The 24144-nt window shown below is 41.7% G+C and overlaps 1 protein-coding gene across 6 annotated transcripts in view; it reads left to right on the forward strand.

Moving 5' to 3' along the window:
• Positions 1-24144, forward strand: part of LOC147181617 (RNA binding protein fox-1 homolog 3-like) — a 486306-nt gene that overhangs the window by 349331 nt on the left and 112831 nt on the right. Inside the window, exon 1 of one of the 6 annotated variants that reach the window (XM_086090617.1) lies at positions 8270-8602. The exons of the other annotated variants lie outside the window; for them this stretch is intronic. Within the exon in view, the coding sequence (XP_085946743.1) occupies positions 8477-8602 (126 nt within the window). The 5' untranslated portion in view covers positions 8270-8476. Of the gene's footprint in view, positions 1-8269; positions 8603-24144 lie in introns of those variants that run through there. 6 annotated transcript variants of the gene reach the window in all.

Below are 24144 nucleotides of genomic sequence, written 5' to 3' on the forward strand. Positions count from 1 at the left end.
GCAAAAAGCTAATTTGTACTGTACTTCTATACATATTTTGAGGTGGTGGGGGTTATTCACTTTTTCCTTCTCATGATATTATTTCTCTCGCCTTTGCCATTCATTACAATTACAGTACATGCTGATTGCCAGCTGTGTAAATTCGGACAGACAGCCAATAGTTGATTTCCTTACTGTGGAGATGGCAATATTGCTCTACTCTTTGAATGTAATATTTTACAATTGACCACCAGATGTCGCTGTGGGGAGATGTTTCGAATGCTCCAAAAGATCGATTATTTTTCTGAATCAATTGTACCAAATGATTCGATCATTTCAATGTTCTATTTGTGTCGTCCCTAGTGGCGGGTGCAAAACCAAATCAATAAAAAAACTAATTTGATAGTCTATTCCAAAAATCGAAAGCAACAATTAAAACTGATGGATACAAAAAAGAGCAAAAAAAAAGGTAAGAAAAGAAAAAAAACTGAAAACTGTGGCGCAAGACAAAAGAAAACACAATAACCAAATCTAGCAAAACGTGGCAAATTCTCAGGAAGCCTCGACAAAAACACTCCTTCTACTGGGAGAAGTACAACAGAAAATGGCAGGATGCATACAGCTAAAAACAAAGGAACGAGATGAACGATCGGACGTCTTCCTTGCAAGCATGCAGCGCTTATGGCCGGGAGTTGATTACCAATCACTCCCAGGTGCGTGCCTCCAAGACAGGGAGCTGATTGGCAATCGCTCCCAGGTGCATGCTTCCTTGCTCACTGCGTCCCCTTAAGGGAAATGAGAAAAAAAACGCAGGTGAGAAAAAGCCAGTCAGCAAAAACAAAAAGATACAGAAGATAGCAACAGTAGCATTATATTAAAATCATAAGAAATCAAAACAGTTTTATAAGGTGTCGTTAATTGCTGTACATGCTATAGTATTCATGTGTTGGATGTGTGCCTTTATGGGGTGTATCCGAGTATGATGGGGTTGTGTGCGTTGTGGCCTACAGCAGCTCCTCAATTTATATTTGTGGGATTTGGAGTATCGGCCCTTGTACACAAATGGCCTGATCTACAAAAGGGTTGCCCGGTTACAAATTGGGCACACCCCGGATTGTGTCTGCCAAATGCGATAACTTGCTGCACTGGTGATTTTGCATATTATAGGAGGCATATATTCCAAATGAATCTAGCACACTCTGTGATTCAACAAACCTGAGAGGACTTGCGATGTCCCTAATTGACGTGCCTGAAAGGTCGATGCAAACCAGCTAGCAAAGCTGTGCTAACGTAGTGCAGTTTAAGTGAACACGTAATTTAGCGCCCGCTGTATGGGATCTGAATGGAAATCTCCGTATATTGAGACACACTCATCAGCAGCGCACACAATCGGTTTGAGCAAACATGCATATCATTAGAAGACAATACAGTACTGATACAAGCAGCTATGTTTTAGTTGTGGTTCCTTTATAATCTAGGGTCTGAATATGTCCATGGTTTGCTTTCCTTTGTGCTTCAATAATAGTAACCCCCCTTTTATATCTCCCAGTCCCCATGTTGCTGCTTCCTTATTATATCCTTATATCCCGTGAGCTCAAAGGGAAGAAATAATGGAGAGCTTTAATTATTATTCCTTTAGACAAACATCCTCGGAGTCTCACATCCTCCTCCGGGTCATGGGCCTCCATCCTGCAACGCGTCAAGCTACATGTAGAAAGCCTGAACCCTCCCTCCTCACTTTCGTCCCCCCCCGCATGCGTAGCTTCGTTATCTAGAAGATATACGACACAAGCTTTAATTAGCGGGCCGCCATGACACCTCATCAGTGGACCTTTAAAGAGAACGTAACCTCCCCTTTTCAAAAGTACCCTTCCCCACCACCCACAGCCCTCGAAATCCCACCCCTGGGCATCCTTGTGCCCCTGCTTGGCACTATCGAAATGCCAGATAATGAGCAAGCTTGTCAGGTGTGAGGGGGGGGGGTCGACTTCAATGCCGTCTCCAGCTCTTCGACTTCTTCTTCCCCCACACCCAACCCCGCCCCCCTACGCCGTCTCGGGATTCCTCGAGAAATTTGGGGAAAATTAAAGCCTTTTCCCTCAGAAAGCCACGGCTGCATTATCATCTGTCTTTAAAGGGGACATATTATGGGAAATTGACTGTTTAATGTCTTGTTTGTCTGGAGTGTCTGCCAAACCAGTAAGTGTGAAATTAAACAACCAAGTAAATCTTTATTAGTTGACTAATTCTTAAATGTGTCTGTGAGTGAGTCCTTATCAATTTACATAATAATCTTACCCCATGTCAAAAGATCCAGAGCCATTTCCAAGCCGCAGCCAAATTCTGGTCTATCACGTCACAGATCAAATTGATGCAGAGCTGCGGTGTTAGGAAACAGTAACCACCACCATTGGAAAGTTTGATGAAAGAGCTGTGAAGGTTTTGTTGTCTGGTTTTAAAATGAGAAAACAAGTTTTGCACGACCACAATAATAAATAATATTAAACTATTAAGTCAAGAATATAATTAATAATAATCCAATGTTTTGGAGTAATTTACTTAAAAACTGCTATAGGCTAAGAAAAGATCCACAGCCGTTTTTAGCCAGACTCAGCTCAATCTTGTCAAAGCTAAAAGGTAGGCAAAGTTGCAATTTTGGGTCAGATTTGTACCATTTAACAGTATTGCCACCATTAAAAAGTTCAGATTTAATGAGTTGTGAAATTGTTGTTTTTTAGCTGTATGGTCTGTGGTTCAAAATATTAGAAAGCAGTTCTCAGTATGACAAATAAAAAGACAGCAATTTTGTTGTCGTAAAGGCAGAAGGTTTGATTGCATCTTGTATCGGATCTCATTATCCTGCGTGTCTAATTATTTGGTCCGGGCACGTCTGATCTTATTGCATCTTGCAGCATATACAGAGTCAAGTCAATGAGAGAAGAAAATTAGACAACATTAACTACTAACTTCAATGCTTTAGAGAGATGAAAAAATGAAATTGCTGAATTTTGCTGTTTTTTGTTGTTGTGCTCAGCCATGCTTGGTTATTATTATTATTTAGGCCAATTTAATGTGCGAGTAGTCCCTTTGGGCTCATTCATACAATTTGGTCTTTATTACAAATAAATTGCATGTTATGGATTTTGCATCTTTTGAATGCAACACAGAAGTTTAGACATTGAACCCAAGGTCACTGTACCAATTAGGATACACATGTAGTGTGTTGTTTTCTCTGTGATCTTTCCAGCATTGTTTCAGAATCCAAACGGAGTCGATGACGAGTCTTCACTTATGATGATTAGTGCGCTTTTGAATGTTGACCATGATTGCGGATTATCGTTGACAAGGTTTCAACACTGGCCCAATGATTGAAGAATTTGACATCACAACACAAACAGTCAAACAGTGGAACCCCAATTACAGCAAAGCTGATCAATCGTTGCAGTCGCTCGGGTTATAGTCGACAAGGTTTTAACTCATATTGTCGCAGTGATTGAAAAAGCAGACATTGTAGCACAATCAGCAACCAGTTCCAGTAACTCCATTGCTGGTCATCGCCCATGCCGATCACCAAGAATAATAGAGGTGACTTGTGCCGATAAACCAAGTAATTGTTTATTATGTTTTCAAACTGGTGACGTCCAAGTGCATGTGGATGTGTAATTGTACTACAATCAGTGATCAAGTCATATGTCAATAACTGATCATTAGGGGTGGGAATCTTTGACTGTATCACAATTCGGTTCGATTCAGATTTTTTGGGTCTGCGATTTGATTCAGAATACATTTTTAACAAAGATTTTTTTCTTCAATCTATAGATATGCATAGAATCGTCATGAATCGACTCCAGTCTGACTCGCTAATGCTAATTAGCATGCTACCCGCTTCATACAAAACGCGTCAGGAATGTATACAGAGAAGCATCTTAACATTACTCATCGGCATATGCTCTTTCTACGCTGCAAACCGCCCCCCAACATTTATTGTAAAAACTTGATTAATTTTAATTTTTTCCTTCTACTCTCTAATGTGGCTACAACTTAACAGAACAGTGTATCAAAACGCGTGGAACCACACTGTCCCTAAGTGGCCAAATTGAGTACAACATGAACAGCGCTCTCAATAAAGGAACACACAAACAAGGTCAAGACAGAATAAACCAATTTTAATCAAATCTATTTTGGGATGTTTCAAATCGATTCTGAATCGTACTAAATGAGAATCGTGATTCTTATGAGAATCGATTTTTTTTGGCACACCCCTACTGATCATCACCAGGAAATTAAAATGAAATGAGGAATTTCATAATTTTTTTGGTTTGGTTTGGTTTTAATTGCTGAATGAACGTATGTGCATCGTTGTGACACATTCAGGGATGTTTAAATCCAACCCCAATAATGGCGGTGAAGATCATCGCAAAGTTGCCATCCCACTCACGGAAAAATAATAAAGATAAAGGCCTTTTTGTGCCGGTATACCCAACTGCGGTTGATCATTTAATTGTTTTAATTGATGGTGCTGCTGTGTGTGTGTGTGTGCACTTCAATCAGCGCAGTTCAAGTTGTATGCCAATAACTGCAATGCAGATTATTGCCAGATCACCATGGAAACCACCAGAAATAATAAAGATGAGGATTTGTTGCACCAATAAACCCAATTAATTGGCAACGCACCAGTTTGTGTGCGTGCCATCGTCACACAATCAGCAACGTTGGAGTTGTACGTAAATAACAGCAATGCCGATCATCGCTATGTTGCCGTGGTGATCACCGCGGACTTGTTGTGCCAATAAGTCTGGCGGTCGTTGATCGCTTTTTTTTAATTGGCAACACATCAGCATGTGTGTGTGTGAGGACTTTGATTTCACATGACAAAAAGAGGGGGGGGGGGGGGAGCCAGCGTGGAGAACACGCCGGCAGCCCTCTTTGAAGCGAGCGATCTCGCTGTGCTCATTTGAATTATTAACTGCACCGATGAGACGCAAAAGAGCGGGAAAAAAGGCGGCGGAGTTGGCGAGACGGTTGAGGCGGGGCCGGGGAAGAAGATGGCTGCCGGAGGAGAGAGAAGGCCATCCGTGTTGCGGTCGCATACGTTTGTCGTGGGATGCCTTCTGACCAGCTACTGTCAACAAAAACGCAATCAAAGAGAATGTCAAGAAATAAACGGATTTTATAAACTTTCATTGCTGTATATATTGTTGCATTTGTGTGTTGGCTGTGTGCCCTTAAGGGGCGAGGCCTAATGAGTGGCAGAGAATTGCTCCTTGCGAGTGTTTTAATTTTGTATTTCTGTGTTTGCCTGTTGTACTGTTGAATAAGCTAAAAGTGCTCTCCTTGCCCACATGTGAGGGTGCATCACAGTAAAGTACTTTTTTTTTTCATTGTCAAATTTTGGCTCTCAACACAAAACTAAATAAATAAAAATAGCCAACTCAAGGTAGCACTGTTCAAGGAACCAAACATACAAGAAAAACCCAATTTAATGAACCACATGCTGCTTCACCAAGTCATTATCACTACTATTTTCTTGTACGTTGACCTCGTCGTTGTGTGGAGCTCCTTGAAGGCCGAACGTCCCCGCCAAGTACGCACTCCCGCGCCACGTTTTACTGCCGATGTTGTATGACGTATTGATCGCACGTTTATGACAAACAAAAGGCGTTGCTGTGTTATGGTGCCACGTGCTCGCCAGAAGGGTTATCTTCAGCATCCAATGGCAATCTATAAATGTAAACAAATTGGAATCTCTGAATATGAATGAATGAACCTTGAATCAAGTCATCCAAATCTCTAGGAGGAGTTTCAAACCAAAAATGACTCATTATATGACATTTGGACATAAAATGTCCGACTTCCTGTCTTTTGAGGCATGGTCTTTTGTACATAATGCTCATGATATACATGTGTATCAAATTTAATGGTGCCAAGCAGAACCAACTTTGGAGACTGAACTTTCAAAACCTTCTAAAGAAACCCTGCAAATTGTCAAAATGACTATGAAATGGCCTCGTAAAACCAACACAGCAAACATTTTGTGGGTTTTTGGGCATGGTCTCTTGACCAAGAGAAAACTGGATTTGAGGGCTGCATTGTCAAAATAATTTAATAATAGAAACGGTGACACTGTTAAAAGTGACCATAAAATGACCACTTCAACCCAAAGCGGCTGACTTCTTGTGTGTTTTGGGGCATGGCACCTTCTCGAGACTTTTTTGTACATCTGTTCATGATGGACACATTTCACATTGCCAAGTGAAAGTGACTCTGTGGGCTTAATTTTTTTTAACAATTTGTGTTTGGTAGAGGTGAAAATGCTCACCAGAATATAGAAGACGTATGCCAAATGTGAGTTTTTGAGTGTGGAAAAGCCATGGCAATGGTGATTTATTTGCCCTTAGACTAACTACGATGAAGAAAGGAATCCATCTATTGTGGCCCACTTTGACTGCACTTCTAATACATTTGTTCTGGTTTCCTGTTTCATTTGACGCCGTCTTAATCCTTGTTTATCCTTCCTGTTTGTGGAGGACGCAATAATCAGGGTCCAGATAAAATGAACCGCGGACGTAATAAAGTCCAAGTTGTCACGGGGTTGCAACGTTGGAGGTCATAAAAGTGTGATGTAAGCACGTCTCTTTGTGCATTCTCTTTGTCTGTGCGCCGCCTTTAAAGCGCTATCAAATGGAATGGATGAGGAAAGAGACTCACTCAAAAGAAAGCTGCCGGCGGGTTTTGGCGATGCCACGCACTCCGCTCAGCACGAGCGCGGGCGGAATTTTTTTGTTTTGTTCCTATGATGGCTTCCCGCTGGTGTGTGTGTGGCCTGAATGTTCAGTGATTAACACATTTATTAAAACAACTGTCTTTAAAAGAGCGAGCATCCAGCGTTGTGAATGGCTTTAATGCGCATGCTCGCCACATTTTACCATTGAATTAAAAAACTTTTACATTTCAAACAGAATGCACCTTTTATACCCAATTTGAGGTGGGTCAGTCGGTTTCCCTGAAGAGTCACCACTTAATCAACCACAAAAAAATAAAAAAATCCATCCATCCATTTTCTTAACGGCTTTTCCTCATAAGGGTCGCGGGGTGCGCTGGAGCCTATCCCAGCTGGCTTCGGGCAGTAGGCGGGGTAAACCCTGAACTGGTTGGCAGCCAATCGCAGGGCACACAGAGACAAACAACCATCCACACTATATATATATATATATATATATATATATATATATATATATATATATACATACATATATATATATATATATATATATATATATATATATATATATATATAACTTATTCATTCGTAAACATAAAAAAAAAATCTTGGAAATGTCCATATTTTTCTTAGGAAATTTTAACATTCCTGTTTTTTCTCCTCAAAAGTACAAAATATTTATTGCACAATTACATTACTTCACCAAGAAATTGTGACTGCTTCACAATAAGCCATGACTTCTACCCGTCAGCCCTTCTATTGGATTTTAATGTTGCAAATTATATGATGTAATTGATGTAACCTGTAAGAATGTGTCCAAAAGGAAAAAATGAAGAAAACAATATATATATATATATATATATATATATATATATACACATATACATTGATGTTTCATTTGTTTGTTTGTTTTGATTCATTTATTTTTTATTTAATTTAGGAAAAACTGAAAAAACTTTTTTTAAAGATTAAAATTCGATATTTTTTCATGACAAGGAAAGCAAAGTCACTTTACATTAATTTCTAAATAATGTCATTTTCTAAAACAGTCAATTTAAAAATCCACTGCAAGTATTATGAATGTTATTTATGCATTAAACAGGATGAACAGGTTTAAAACGCCAGTACATATTGTTAGTTTTAACCATGAGATCGCCGTCACTCGAGGACAGCTGTAGCATAACGCTTACATTTTGCGACACATGTTCGAAGCAGCAGTGTGTCTATGAGCGCTCATAGCATCCGCTGAGAGGCGTGTGTTTTGGGGCCGATGCTGAGGGTGGTGGGGGTGCTGCAATTAAAAAGCAGCGTGCGGCGTCCCACGAGCTGCTAATGCCTCGGATCAGCTGTTCTAATGTCATTCCCATTCCCGGACTGTTTGATGTCGGAATCCACTGGGGACTTCATCAGTAAGACTCCCCCCACCAGCCGCTCCTTCCACCCCCCCACAAATGAGCCAACCCCCTGTCGGCACGGCAACCCCTCCTCCTTGGCCGGAACCTCCCCTTCTGTGTCTCGATGCTTTTGTTGCCTTTTATACCGCTCAAAGTAAACAGAGTCGCGGCGCGGAATAGAGCGAGAGAGCCAGCTACAGAGAGAGAGAGAGAGAGAGAGACACAGTGAGAAAGAGAGCGATAAAGGTGGAGTGTAAGCGCACTCCCTCGTCCTGCTCCGGTAGACGCACAAAAGCCAGGGAAGGGAAATTTTAAAAAAGGCGACAAGCGAGTGATCTGAAGACACCGAGAGAGAACGAGAGTCGAAGGATCTCCCGTGTAAATGCGCAAAGCGTCCCGTTACCCCACACTGAGCTCCATGGCCAACTCCGGCTGTCTGCTGCTCTCCGGCTCCGGGATGCTACCACACTCGCTCCAGTGTCCCCCCGCCTTCCTCTACCTGCCAGAGGTAAGACTTTCTTCCCAGTCTTCCTTCACCCTTCCTTTTGTAGCCAAGTGGAAGTCTTAACTTCTGTCCGATCGACTCCCCCTTGAGTAAATATCTGTAACTGCGTAGCGGGACAGCGAGACTTGTTAGGTCTCATTCATTCTGAAAGCCATCCTGACCGGGAGACTTTCCCCTAACTTGCCCTGAGTGAAGTCGGGATTTTTTTTTCCAGCAGCGGCGTTACCTCACACGACCCACCTCCTCCAAGGGATTTACGAGCGGGGGTCCTGTCACTCGTGCTAAATTACAAGCGGACGCCGCAGCGGTGATAAAACTCTCTGGGCTCTTGCCTGATCCCTTCGGTGGCGCGGCGGTGAAACAAAACAGCTTTCACACCACAAAATCCTTTTATTCATATGTTAGGACTTGACAAACTGACAAAAACAAACATTTGACTTCTTTCCCCTGCTTTGGCTCTTAATTTCCAGCTTAATATGTTAGTTTTGTAGGTAAGAGATTCCCAAAAGTGGCAAAACAAGGAGTCTGGCGTATTGAATATTTGATATGGAATTCTCTTCCTCCTTCAAACACTTTGCACTTAATTTTCCTTCTAATCTTTTAGTTTTGTGTGACAAGAAAATTCCAAAAGGCAGCATAGCGGGAAGTTTTGTTTGTTTTGATTTATCAGCTTTTAGATGGTGTTTTTCTTCCATCTATGGTTCTCGGTTGTGTCAAAATCACAGCTAATCCTTTAGTTTTGCCTTACTAAGAGATTTGTCAAGGTGACATACAAAAGAGTTTGGTGCAGCTGATTTTGGGTTGTCGTATGTTGACGTGTACGTGACTGCATCATCGTTTGTCATTGTCCTGCTCCTAATTGGTTTCCCCTATAATGCAGTTATGGCCCTCTAGCCCACCTTAATTTACCACCTAATCTTTTGCATAACCTGTGGATTCCCAAGGGTGGCATAATGAGGAGTTGTCTGTGTTTCATTGGTGTCTTGCTACCATGTCATTTTGGAATTATTTTCTTTCACCCTTCCTATTTTAAAGCCTACTCTTTTAGTTTTGCATAACCAGGAGATTCCCATATGTGTCATAAATGATGAGTTTGGTTTGGTGTCTGTTTCTTTTTCCTTAATTTGGAAATGTCTGTCCTCTTTCAAGCAGAGCATTTACAAAGGTGGCATAATTGTGAGTTTGGGGTATTTGGTTTGCTGTCTCGTCCACATGTAAATAGATTCTTTGTCATTTGTATTTGTCACCTTCCTCCCTTCTCCAACTCCGCTGCCTCCTGTTTTCCTTGCCTAATGTTTTGGTTTTGCGTAACTGGGAGATTCCCAAAACTGGCATAACAAGGTGTTTGATGGGTTTGATTCAATTTCATGTTGACATGTTGATCCCTCCATTGAAATGATCCTGTCTCACCTTCCACCCCTTTGCACTTTTTAATTTCCCATCTAAAGTTCTAGGAGTGCATAACGTGGTGATTCTCAATCGTGGCATAACAAAGAGTTTGACAAGTTTGAGTCATTGCGTTGGGTTTTGTTTTGTATAACCTGGAAATTCCCAAAAGTGGCAAAAGGAGGAGTTTGTGTTTCTCCAACAGCTTTAGTTATTAATTTCACACTTTAGCCTCCCACTCTTTTTCATCCCTGTTTCTTACATAATATTTATGTTTTATACAACCATGACATTTTTAAAGGTGGCATATTAAGGAGTATTGTGTTAGTTGTTCAATTGCTTGCTTCCTCATTTTGGAATTCTCTTCTTCTCTCTTTCTCATATCATTACCCCTTCGACTTAATTCTCCATCTAATATTTCAGTTCTGCATAACCTGGAGATTCCCTAAGGGGGCAAAATGAGAAGTTTAGTGCATTTTATATGATACTTTGTAAGCTGTGTTTGTTTTTTCCCCCCACCCATTTTGTTTTTAATTTACCATTTTTCATAACTTGAAGGTTCCCACAGGTGGCATAACACGGGGTTTAGTGAGTTTGAACCGTCGGCTTAAAGACTGCTGTGGTTTGTAATTGGTCACCTTATCTTTCAGTTTTGCGTAACCAAGACATTCCCAAAGGCGATTTGTTGGCAGGGTATGTTGCTGCCACCCTCATTTGGAATTGTCCCTCTCTTTCTCCTTCTTGTTTCCGGCCTATTCTTTTAGTTACGCCTAACCTGGAGATTCCTAAGCTTTGCATAATGAGGAGTTTGGTGCGTTTGATTTGTTGGCTTGTAGAATGTGCGTGTTGCTGCTTTGTCAATTAGTATTCTCCCCCTCTACCTTTCTTAATTTCCTACCTAGTCTTCTTGCGTAACAAGGAGATTCCTAAGGGTGGCAAAGAAGGGAGTTTCCCCCCTTCCCACTCTACCCCTTACCATCATGTTGCACCTTTTAGTTTTCTCAATAGATGAAATAGTAACATTGGATGTGCAAAGCAAGGAAATTCATTGACATCCTCAGTCCAAGTGTGCACCTTCCTTTTTCTCTTTTCAATGAAAGAAAGCTCCAATTTCCCGTGCGTCATATTCTCTGGCGGCGTCTGTCGTTTTTTTTTTCTTCTTTTTTTTTGTCGGAGAATCCTTGCTGTGCCGCAAAACGGGAAACGTCCCCGTGAGTCACACTCGGCGTTCCCCGACCGCTCCCCACGCTCGCCGCTTTTCATTCCTGGGATGCCGTCTGCTGTGCAACCCACCCCCACCCACCGTCTCCCTTCCTCCATCCATCCCCCTCTCTCCCTCCCTCACTCGAGCAGCGCTACGGTGTGAATCCGTGGAGAATGTACAGTAAAAAGGGAGAGGGGTGTCGTTTTCTAGCCTGGCTGCGTCACACTTTGTTTGCATTCCAAATGACGCCTTGTGTAAAGTTGCTTATAATTGATCTTTTTATTACTATTAGTGTAAACATGGTAGCCTGACTGGGGTTGATCACATGATTAGTATAAATATAGCTTACTGTGTGAAAGGTAGCAACACAAAATGAGTGGCTGGTAATTGAATGTCTTCGAAGGTAGCTGCTTTGAGCTCCTTTCACATTGCTCATCGAAGTAGAATTTCCCTTGCTTTTCCCCCATGTTGCTGATCTGTGTGAAAGGTACCCACCCCAGGTATGGGATATGGGATTGTGTGTGTGGTGTGCGTGTGTGTGTTTGACAGAGGCTACTACGTAAACAGAAAAGGCGAGGATAGGGGTATGAAGTTTAACACCCAAAACTCAGTTATTTCCCCAAATTGCCAACCTCCGACAAAGCAGTGTCACTAGGTTGTGTGTGAAAGGTAGTATCAGGGAAGATGTCCATTTTTTGGCTTAGGATGTAGCTAACGCTGCTTGGTATGATTGCACTGCCAGTTGCTGTACTGTGTGAAAAGCGTAAACAAAATGGAAGATTACCGTCATCCCTGTTGTATGTACAGGAGTATTATCTCCCATAGGGTTCTGTGTAAAAGGTCATTACATAGTCTGAGGGATGACAATTTTGTGGCAATTTTGGTGGTAGCAAACAGAGCTTGTTTTATTGGCGTTGCCAGTCAAAGCCGCCTTATTCCTATTGTTTTCAGCCTCCATGTCACTGTTGTGTGTGAAAAGAACCTACAGGGAATGGAAGGATGTGCTAAAGTGTACAGTAACATTCTGCCTCGCAGTGTTGTGTGTGAAATGTATTGACATGGAATGTTGATCATGGCGATTGATGTCACCTGTGTTGCTGTGCGAAAACCAGTGTATATTCTGGTTAACTGTGTTTGTGTGAAAGGCACAGGCAAAAAAAATGCTGTGATATGTCTCTTCCTTTGCCCCTTTTCTGCAACCTGTGTGAAAGGTTTTTCTTTGTTGTCAGCAGCCTGTAAAAACGGTAGCGTAAGTGAATCCGTCATGTATCTATCTGCCTGTGCCTTTCACGCAGAACCAGAAGAAATTTAGCAAGTTCATCATTTCCTAATGTGACCTTGTTGCTGTGTGAAAGTGTACAGTAGTATATCACACCTTGCTGGATTCTGTGTGAAGGGCACAGTTGGACTGATTTGATGTGCCGGTTTTGCAGGCACTGTGTGAAAGAAGCAGATGTCCTCAACTTTTGCCATTTTCTTGTATCAGGGTTTGTTCCCGGATGTTTGGTGGGGCGTATTACAGACTATGGACGTTACGGGTGTTCTGGATTCTGCCACGGTGAACCTCATACGGAATTGGCAACGTGAGCATGATTTTACGAGCTGAGCGGCGACGGATGGACAGTGTGGGGGTTGTACAGCTGCTAGTTAGTCGCTGTCTGCAGGGCCTTAAAAAATATAGCGTCTAAGGCGTTTGCTGTTCAGCTGGCGCGGAGCCGACATTTGCCGACTCTCATAAAGCCAATTCTATTATCTGTCGGCAGGAAGTGGGCGGTTTACTTATTTTTGGAATCAGTGGCTAAGGTTTAACGCTGTTGTCAACCTTAATATCCAGAATTCCTGCCGTCTGTAATCCGCAACTTCCGGAATCCGTAAAGTGCCCCGCCTGCCAAACCATTGGTGCCGTAACAAACCACGATACAGATTTTTCTTCATCATTCTATGGAAGTCAAGGGTGTAAAACTGTTACGGCTGTAGCCTGAATCCGTAATGTTTGTTATTGAATGGACATAACATCCAGAATCTGTAACACCCGTAACCTGTAACCGAGTATACCAAACATCTGGTGTTAAGGACATGAAACCGTAAAACCATGAAACCTGCATGCTCGTGACGTGCTAAAAAGCAGGCGACCTAACAAACCATGATGTGAAAACATGACGTCCTTTTGTGCAAATTGATGTAAGCTGTCCCATCTTTTACCTGTAACTTTTATATCAGACGTTTGGCGCCTAAATAAATCCCAACATGGAAATATGACGTCATCCAGCACTGTTACGTCTGTATTCTGTATTTGTAACGTCTGTAATCTGTGACATCCGTAATACACAAAATCAGCAACACTCCATACCAAACAAAGCATGATGTGAAAATGTGACGTTATCCTACGCAAGTCGAGGATGTTAAACTGTTCTGACTGTACCAAGTACGCTTCTGCAACCTGTCAAACATCCAAATTGCCCATTTGCCGTCTTTTGCTCCCTGTTTGGATTTTGTATCCTTGCTTCTATTGATTTTGATGACTTCTTCTGTCTTCTTCTGTCTGCTTTTTTGGAAGAATATTCAGTTGTTTTTCCAATTTTGATCGTTGCTTTCAACCCTTCACTCTTATCTTTTCTCCCATTCTGATGCTTAAAGGCTAACCAGAATGCTGGGAATACTCGCGACACTCCTCCCCCTCACCCCGCCTCAGTTCAGGCCTTGATCCCGCACTCCCGCTGGAGAACCAAAGCGACTTCGGATAGCAAAGAAGTTGCGGTCGTCGGTCTCGCAAGGCCATGCTAAGCGCAGCGTCCGTGCTTTCCTGGGGGGTAATTACGGCAGACCAAGCCGCGCTATTGACAGCTGTAAATGGCGACGGCATCCGGGGGAGGCCAAATGGGTTTTTGTCGCTATGCGGGCTCTCGTTAGCGCCGCCCGGCTGCGCTGGAGATGAGTTTGAGGAATGAGCCCGGGTCTCGACAGCCCTTCAAATGGGACTCGCCAACCAGCCCCCACCCCTCCCAGCACCACAGTCGCAGGTTCCCGCTGGGAAAAGGGTTAACACATTGCAGCTGATTCTGTTTCAATCTACAGCCGGAGAGTCCAATTCTCGTCCGAGACGTGGCACACTTTACTTATTGAACAAATGGCCCATGTGTCAAATAAAGCCCCCCAGACCGCATCTCCCCACACTCTGCTCCCGCCTCTGAAAATAGTGATACAGCGGTGCGGAGACATCACTTTAGTGAGCAGCCACAAACGTACTGCATTACAATTAGATGTATTCTTCATTTAAGAATAGAGCTCTTTAGAATCTTGCTGCTACTCCATTAGCTCCTACATGACCATGGGTCAAATTGTAATGGGATAGGAACAGGGAATTTACCTTCAAGGTGTTCAACACACTTCTCATAATTCCAGCAATTATCTTTAATAAACATGAGCATCTTCATAACGCTAGCTAACGTTATAAGTGATGATAGCCATAAAATAGTTACAGTACCTTTTCCCCACACATAGTTTTTAAGTAGTTGCAAATGAAAGACCATTTCTAACATGAAAGCTCACATAGAATCAGCTCCGATTTTAGCTTTAAAAGCCAAGTTAACACTACCAAATTATTTGTTACATAATGTGCATTCAGTAAAAGTATACTAAAAGTGTCCAGGTGTGTCAAAATTATGTGCCAGTATTACTGTGAAATTATTTGATCAAGACTAACTTTAACTTGAAATGGAATAAGCGGTTTAGATAGTGGATCGATGGATGGATAAACTACAGGCTAATACATTCTGCATTACACGTATGTTTAAATGAGACTTTAAATTTGAAAAGAATAGCTAATTTTCCACACCCTTGTTGGAAGTTGCTTGTATGAAGAAACTAATCAATGAATTTATGTTAGACCCAACATTCAAAAACAGAATGTGAGCCATACTGTTGGGCTAGCTCACTTGCTAACTGCAGTTAGCAGTGAAAACAATTGCCTTGTATTCAGCGTTTTTGACAAAACCTAAGAAAGAAACAGCAAAATATCAGCACTGCTTTTTAGAAACCATGACAAACTCTACTTTAAAAGCTAGTCTTGTCCAAAAACATAAATAATACGAGCGGTATAGCTGACATGCTAACTATTGTTAGCACTGAAATAAATTCCATTGGCATGATTATAAAACAAAACAAATAAAAGCACATTGTAAGCACAGCTTCTATTTTTTAATCATGGCTACTGCGCAACCCCCCCCCCCCCCCCCCACACACACACTAACACGCGCACACAAAAACGAGCCACTTCTTTGCACAAGATGACATGCAAATGATGTTAGCAGTTTAACTAATTACCTTCTATTTTGCAGCATTTGACTAAAGCAAATAGATCAAATAAAGGCAAAGTACAAGCTCTTATTTTAAGAGCAGCATGCTGAGCGGTACTGTAATGGTAAAATCAATTTTTGTTAAAAAATATTCACGAGCTGCTCCATAATAATAATAATTCCCTTCTGTGTGGCCTCATTTGACAAAAGCTAATGAATCCTATTAAAGCAAAAAAAGAAATAAAAATACAAGCTGCAAACTTTAAAACCGATTGTTATCCCAAAACACTCAAAACACGTGTCGCTCCGTTGCGCTAACTATTGGTAGCACTAAAAACAATTGCTTTCTGTTTTGCCTTATTTGACAATAGCAAATAAAAGCCCATTTTGACCACAGCTTAATAAGAATCATCTTTATACTTTAAAAAAGTGTCAAAACATGAATGCGCTCTTCCACCTGTTTTGTCCCACATTTAGTCTCCTTTAAAGGGTTATATCAAATCAAAGTGGTGTGTTTTCAGGCAGTGTTTGTCCGGGTTGACTAGTTTTGTCCTCTTAAACAGCTGATTCACGGGGCGCGACAAAAGGCGGCTGTGGCTGCGACGGCGGCGGTGCGCCTGATTGAAATGTTTTCTCGCTTGTCGCCGCCCCGGAGGGAGAATTGTAAATCACAACTAAGTCGTTTGGATTTGGAAATTTCATTTGCTGTGTGAGCAAGCGAGCGAGTGGAGTTCCTTTTTTTTTCCTTCTTCTTCTTCCCCGAAGGCTACCAGCAACCTCCGCCACCGCCATCTTACCCCACAGACCTTTATAAATTGAACCAAATTACATTTGTTGCCTGTGCACGGCAATGCCACAACATAGTTGTGGGGGTGGGGGTGGTGGGGGGATTGTTGTCAAAAGTACGAAAAAGAAAGAAGAAAGACGGGCTCCCACTTCACCTTTGGTTTCCGAAACATGCTTCAGCCAATCAATATGTTGTATATCAACATTTGCAGCTGGATATATTTACGAGAAGAATAAATAGGTTTTTTTTGTGTGTGTGGAAAAAAAACAAAAACACAAAGTCAATATTTTGGTGCCATGTGTGAGTACCGATACACGGTATTGAGCCAATACACGGCCTTATTTCGAGGTATCGTAGTTGTGACGGCAGCCAATATGGTTGTTTTAATTTAAAAAATAATTAAGTGACTAATTGTCATCGAATTGTACACGAGAAAGACAATGAAAATGTACAATACAAAGTATATCTTAACATTTATATCTTCACATTTAACTTTAAAATAGTTTATCATTTAACAGTAAAAAAAAAAAAAGAAAAAGTTTTTAGTTAAAATAGTGTTATACCCGTAACATTCCATTGGAAAAAATGTCTTATAACAGTCACAACATGTATTGTATGTATATGTATTGTAGTAACAGATGTTTTCAACAAACATAGCAGATTATGCAACATTAATATTTACAATTATTATTCAGAAATCAGATAACACATTTTCTTTTCTTTTTACATTGAAAAGTATAATTAAATCTTTTAAAACTTAAAAAAAAAGTCTAATATCCTGTAACCTATATCCTAACATTCATATTTAAAGACGTGTGGTATATTTTCATATGTTTATATTTAAAACATTTTGTGACTTGAAAAAGTGCGTGATTCACAATTTTAATTTTGACAAATATATGACTGACAAATTTACATTTGCGTTACAAATAAGTTTGTTTTTTTTACATTTTGAATTTTTCATGCAAAAATGTTTAAACGTTAGCATTTTCATGTAACATTTTGTTGCGAGTCGTGTTTAACTTAATTATTACATTACAGTAATATGCGGCGGAAAGTAAAAACACGCTATGGGCCAGACTTCGACTACCTCTGATTTGAATGCAGTCCCGCATGCTTTCCATTCCGTCCGCGTTGCGACTCAACTCAGTGCATCGATGCATGCATATCTCCACTTAGCCGATAATGCTAAACATCTCCATGGCGTGCTAGCCCCCGGAGCGCTGCGCCAACTGCCTGTCGTCGCCTCAATTAGCATGCGCCGCGCTAATACACTTCCACTCGTGCAAATGTCCTCACCTCCGCCCGTAATGACACCCCCACCCCACCCCATCCTACCTCCTCTGCATGGTGCAGGTTTTAATTAGCACGCCTGCTAAACAGGTGCACGCCACGCAGCAATTAGCGCCAAATGTCTCTCTGTTTATACAGCGACGACGCAGCGTCTTTAACGAGCTTTGCGAACAACAAAAGGCGTCTCAGTGTGGTATTGTTGACACCCAATCACAGTTGTCTTCTTTACTATTTAGGGTCCAAGTACAAATCGGGTTTATGATTCTTCCTTCACCTTTTGGGGGCCTCAACATGCCCGAAAACTCACCAATTTGTGTCTCCAGGTGGAAATTTGTCAATTTTTGGCCTCCCTAACATTACGCCCTAAAACACACTCAGTAAAGCCCCCTAGAAAGTTCGGAAAAATTAGCACCTGACAAGGGTTCCACGGATTGACAAGAAATTTGGTGGGTATGTTTATCGTATCAGGCTGCACGAAAAAGTCTCAAGGACCCGTGCCCAAAATTGAAAAGGAAGTCAGCTGTGAGTTTGTGCCAGCTGTTTTAGGCGAATGTATTCAGTAGTGCACCGATGGAAAATCTGGGGGGGGGAATGAGCCCCTGACACCAATTTCACTGATGGACATGAAATTTGGTATGCTTGTCTACCGTAACAGGGAGCATGAAAAACAGCAAGTTGGCCATTTTGGTGTGAAGCAGCCATATTGGATGACTGCACCTTGTAGTTTTCCTTAAAAAGTTACAACAAATGGAACACTTAACACCAGTTACACCGATCAACACGAAATTAGGTGGACATGTCTGTCATGACAGGAAACATGAAAAAGTCTCAAAGGATGCAAATGCCCAAAATTGAACAGTAAGTCAGCCATCTTGGTTTGAAGCAGCCCCATTTATCAAATTCCAGCACCCATATTTTGGCTAATTCTGACTGGCGAATTCAGCAAAATGAGCCCCAATTGGAAGCAGGCACCCTAGACAGATGCATGACAATAAATTCCGAGATGGCATCATCTAATGTGAGGGGAGCGCGGCATCAAAGTTCACCGATTGGCCGTGAAAAAGGTGGCCTTGAGGGCATGTCATTCGCCGCTTACTGCTTTCATTTTATTTGTTTCCCCCCTACGGCTCATTTCACGCAGCTCAGGGGACGTCCTTTTCCTCTTTCTCCTCTTCCTCGCTGCACTCAAATGGCCCTCGCGGGCCACGGGCGAGCTAGCAAGGGACAGGATTGGGGACGCCGGGACGACAACACACAGTTACACACACAGTTACAGTGAAACCTCACACTTGTCTTTTTTTTTCACTCTTCCTTTTTTTTTTTTTTTTTTTTAGTACAACACATCCTGAGGTTTTCTATTTTGTGGAATGGCGGGCTAACGTGCTAGCGTGCGGCGTGAACAGTGTGAGACCAATTATTGCTTGGGCGGCACAGCTGTGATGATTATGTTTGCAATGTGGCGTCGTCGTCCTTCAAGATATCGCCACTTGCCGGGACGGCGTCACTTAAACCACACCAATGATTCACTTTTTTTTTTTTTTGGACAGTCATTAGCGCTCGGGCTACTCCTGTTAGCCACTTACCCACAAAGACACAATATGTGTTTTCCGCAAAACGCCTTTAAACTGCAGACTCCAAATTTAGCTTAGGGGGAATGTCCGGCCAAAAGAAGACTTTCGATATGTCACGGAACCTTTGGCCGGAATTTGCAACCTTGACCATGGCTAATTGACACCCCAGAACTAAATTGTTTAAAGATATTTGTTTACCTGGATAAATGAAGGTTAAATAAATGAAATAAATTAAAAACATTCTCATTTGCAATGCCGACAAAAACTGTCGTTCTTTTATGCATTTTTTTCTCCTTAAAAAACACATTTTGTTTTTTGTGGGGAGTTGATTGTTTTTTTCGGGTGGGGAGGGGGAGGGGGTATAAATGCAGAATGATCCACAAGTTAGCTATTTAAAGGGACAGCAACATGAAGAATCAAGTTTTTGGAGCTTTTAGCCATGTTGAAATGCTAATTCCTCACAAAAAAACATCACCAAAGTGGTGTTTTTCGCCATTCGGCCCACTATGAGAAATTCTAGGTCATTCTGCTCTCCAAGCACCAGCCCTTCCTTACCTGAGCAAACGAGCTGTTGGCACTGTTTAACGTCATTGGGTGCGGCCCCACCCCCGCACAGACCCTGTGACTTTCTCTGAGACCTTCCTCCGTGTGATATTGACAAAAGTAGCCTTTATCAAAAAAAATTCTGTCCAAATGAATTCAAAGCAATCAATTTTCCTTCACATTTGCAATGCCCAAATTGCATTGAAATGACAATTGGCCTTCTTAAAATCCCAGAAAGGGTTCTGGCTGACACTTGTGTAAACTACAAGTGAACTGCACGGACGGTGTATTGGTTAGCACGCTCACCTTGTGACCAGCAGGCTCTGTTTCGCGACCCATTCACGGTTGTCTTTTTTCCCTCCTTCTATTCTTCCCTCTTCTTTTGTTTCAAATGTTTATTGAAGAATTAAACATCCATCCAATGTCCACATGTAAAGAAGACACGGTTGTACTACAACGGCTGGCCGGTCTTGCAGCGCTCCTTGGCAGCAGGCGGCTCGGACCAGTGGGGCGCGGCAAACACACGGGGAGAGGCGGGGTTTTACTGAACCGGTGTTCTGTCAGATCAGCATACCCCGATAGTAAACTCTATCTGTTGCCTCACCCTAAACTCAACCAAACACATAACCTTTTCTTACTGCGCATGACCTGTCTCCTACAGCGCATGCAAAGAAGTGCAAGGTATGCTACTTTGACGGGTATGCTGTTTTGTCGAGACATCGGGCGTTTTACTTCCGCATTAGAAAAATAGCCAGCAAAATACCTAATATTTCATTAAAAAATACATCGCCATGATGTCAAAGGTAAGATTTAATCATGATATGCCTATCGTTAACTGTGAAAATTCCGTGGTGTAATCCCTTTAAAAAAAAAAAGTCATTTAACTCTTTGACCGCCATAAACGTTATAAAACGTTTAGCATAAACCTAGGGAAGGGCGCCGAGGACGTTAAAAGACGTCCCCTATGTTTTTTTTGTTTTTTTTTAAAACGGGTGCAGGAAAGCCTTGGGCAGCTGTGCTGAAAGTATCAGGCAGATCTGATTAGTAAAAGACTCGTTTTGGCCCCTAGAGGGCAGCGATGACTCTCTTTGCACAAGGTTGGATGGGCCGCCCACCGTGGGCGTCAGTAGAAGACGTGAGGCGGAGCTAGAGTGTTGAGGAGACAATGGCTGATGAAGCCACAATGGCTGACCAAGCAACCGGTTGCAAGCAGCTCACGCTTGAGCATTTTTTTCAAAGACGGAAAGCATCAATCAATACTAAAAAGCGCATTGATGTCGACGATGATGATGACTCCGAGCTTGACGCCAAAGTTGGAAGCCTTGACGCGACTGTTATGATCACGTAGTAAGCCTCACCGGCTAAGCGCGGCTAGCGCTGCTAAGGCCGGAAAACGCGCACAATAACCGACCGGGTACTTCTACACAATCGGACATTCGATCGGGCGATGGAGAGTTGGCATCGACCAATGCAGATTGATGATGATGATGATGATGACTCCGAGCTTGACGCCTAAGTTGGAAGCCTTGACGCGACTGTTATGATCACGTAGTAAGCCTCACCGGCTAGCGCGGCTACCGCTGCTAAGGCCGGAAAACGCGCACAATAACCGATCGGACAATGAAGAGTACCCCGAGTCCAATGCATATTCATCGGAGGAGCGGGTACAGTCTGATCACGGAGAAGACACTGGTTCTGGACTACGATGCCACCATGAATGGAGTGGATAAGATGGATCAGAACATCTCCTACCACCCGGTATAGCAACTGAAGGACACGAGGAAGCGAGACGTAACGAAACCGTAGCATGATCCTGATATTAGACTTGATGGCAACACACACTGCAGTATATACTTGCTATTCCCCGGAAAAAACGGCCTGCAAGAAAGTGGAGCACGCGAAGAGGCAATCTGTTGTGCAAATGCTGTTGCGTCTCCTTGCACGCAAGAGAGTGTTACAAAAAGAAAAACTGTCGTTGAAACATCCACATATTTGTAAATAGCACCACAGTTGCACACATTTGTAAATAGTTTGCCAAATTGTTGTCAAATTGTTACACTGTTAAATGTAAATAAACATATTTTGCTATCAAAAAACACTTTTTCATTCTTGGTGGTAGTGTTTTATAGAAGTAAAGCACTATTTAGGTGTTTGTGGCATCATTCATGGACAAAAAGAAGTGTAAAATTCACTAGAATGCATGAAATAATATCGTTTCACTAAAAGCTTGATTTCTCCGTATTTTGGTCCAAAACAGGCGAAATTGGGTCAAACTAACCATTTTCTATTGTTGATTACTAAAGAACGGAATAAGGTAGAAACAAACTTTTTTTTTCTGATGAAAGATGAAAGTCCAATCGTAGTACGTGTGTTTCCATAGTCCAAACAGAACATTTTCTGTGGACCTTGAAAGATCAGTCAAAATGCTTAAATCGGCTGGCACTGACGGCATCCCTTTTCTGAAAACGTCTGGCAGTCAAAGAGTTAAACATTTTAACGTAAACATTGAGGACACACCTGCACACACTGTTGCATGTTGTTAATTAAGCACACACGCACGCACGCACGCACACACACACAGAGTACACACGTTTTAATGAACAAGCATTGTCACACGTTCATTAATTATCACACATTCATGCTAATTAAGACACAATGATTAGCACGCGCTAATTAATAAACACTCACAAACACTCTCATTGACATTACACAAAATAAAACTCACACAGTCAAATGAATACGTGTGTGCCATTCAGGTGCTCTGTCAACACCATCAACACAAACAAAACACCAGCTTGAAATTTGTTGGGGTGTTTTTTGTCAATGGCGAGCGGTGACCTTTAGAGTGGGCATGCTGTATAGTGACATATATGCGCCACCTGAAAAACTTTTTATTATTAATTTTAATATTAAATATGATTTAATTATTATTTTATACCACTGTGTAGGTATACAATTAAAGTGTAAATATTCAGGACTGTAATGTAACCAGCTCCGTAGTGAGTAAAAGGACAAAATCACATGCCCACAAATTTGCCAATACATTGGAATTTACAGTATTCAGAACTGGCTCGTGCCCACAAAGCCAGTCTCCCAACCCGGGAGAGGAAAAAAGGACATTGCAGCAGAGCCGCAAGAGGTTTCAACCAATAATAAAGTTAGCTAACCTGTGGACAGCCAGCTCGCCATGTATGTTTCTCGTACGCCCTTGCTTAAAAGTGAGGGACGAAATTCTGCCCCGTTTCCGTGATGATTAGGTTACTTCAGTAGGACGACCACTTGAAATCATCTTCTCACTGGAGCCTCCTTGGGCATGAAATCTGGCATTTGCCGGCCCTCTCTCTCCGGGATGCAAGGCTGTGGATGCCGATAGGCCATACGCCGTTGGAAAGGTCTCGCCAAGACAAATCCGGGGATGCCCGCATGTCCCTGGTAGGACGTAGGGTTTGGGAGATATGGCCGCCCAAAGAACTCCAGGATACCGTGGATTTTAAAAAATGTACCCTGCCGGCGATGGTTCCCATCCCGGGTAAAAAATACGGCGTTTGCCAGCCCTCTTCTCAACCACTGACTGTTTACCAGAAAACAAGCCAAGTAAGCCAATTATGTGCATGCGAGTCGTCAATGCTGCTTTACTGACAACTCTTTTGCCATTCAAAAGTCGCACGCACAGAAACAACCTCTCAGAAACTAACACAACATGATTTCTCATTGCGCATGCGCCAAACAAGCAGTAGAACTAAGGTATTGTATAATAGACGACACTGACAGATAAATATTTTCAATGATTTTATTGAAGGGCTTGGGCATGCACCGCATTAATAGCTTATTATGACCGCTCGCCTCTGGGGTGTCAGTCGATTAAAAATTTTAATCATATATATATATATATATATATATATATATATATATATATATATATATATATATATATATATATATATATATATATATATATATATATATATATATATATATATGCAGTGCATGTCTTATCTACAAGGAAGTTGCATGCACATTTGTTTTTTTGATCAACACAAATAGCCAGCTTTAATTAGTATTGATTTATAAAATTATTATTTTATATAGTGCACTGCAGCAATATTATTAGTTCTCATTATTTACATGGAAGGTACATGCATGTGAGTACTTTGATCTCTTACTAATAAAACTTTAAATATTATCATTGCAAATTATTAGTTATTATGCGTAATGCGTTGCAGCAATTTTTTATTCATATTGAAGCTGCATACACGTGGGTGGGTGGTCTGACATGTTGCCCCTCAACAACACAAACAAAATGCCAGCTTTAATTATTATTATTATTATTATTACTATTATTATTTGTATTATTACATATGTCCTGTACATACCGGGTAAATATGCAGCACTGCAGCAGATTATGAGGAAATTGCTAGCACATGGGTGCTTTGATATGTTGCCCATGACGACACTAACCAAAGGCC

This window comes from Leptonotus elevatus, chromosome 1 (assembly GCF_054856555.1).
Source record: "Leptonotus elevatus isolate MCC_2025b chromosome 1, RoL_Lele_1.0, whole genome shotgun sequence".
Classification (NCBI taxonomy): Eukaryota; Metazoa; Chordata; class Actinopteri; order Syngnathiformes; family Syngnathidae; genus Leptonotus; species Leptonotus elevatus.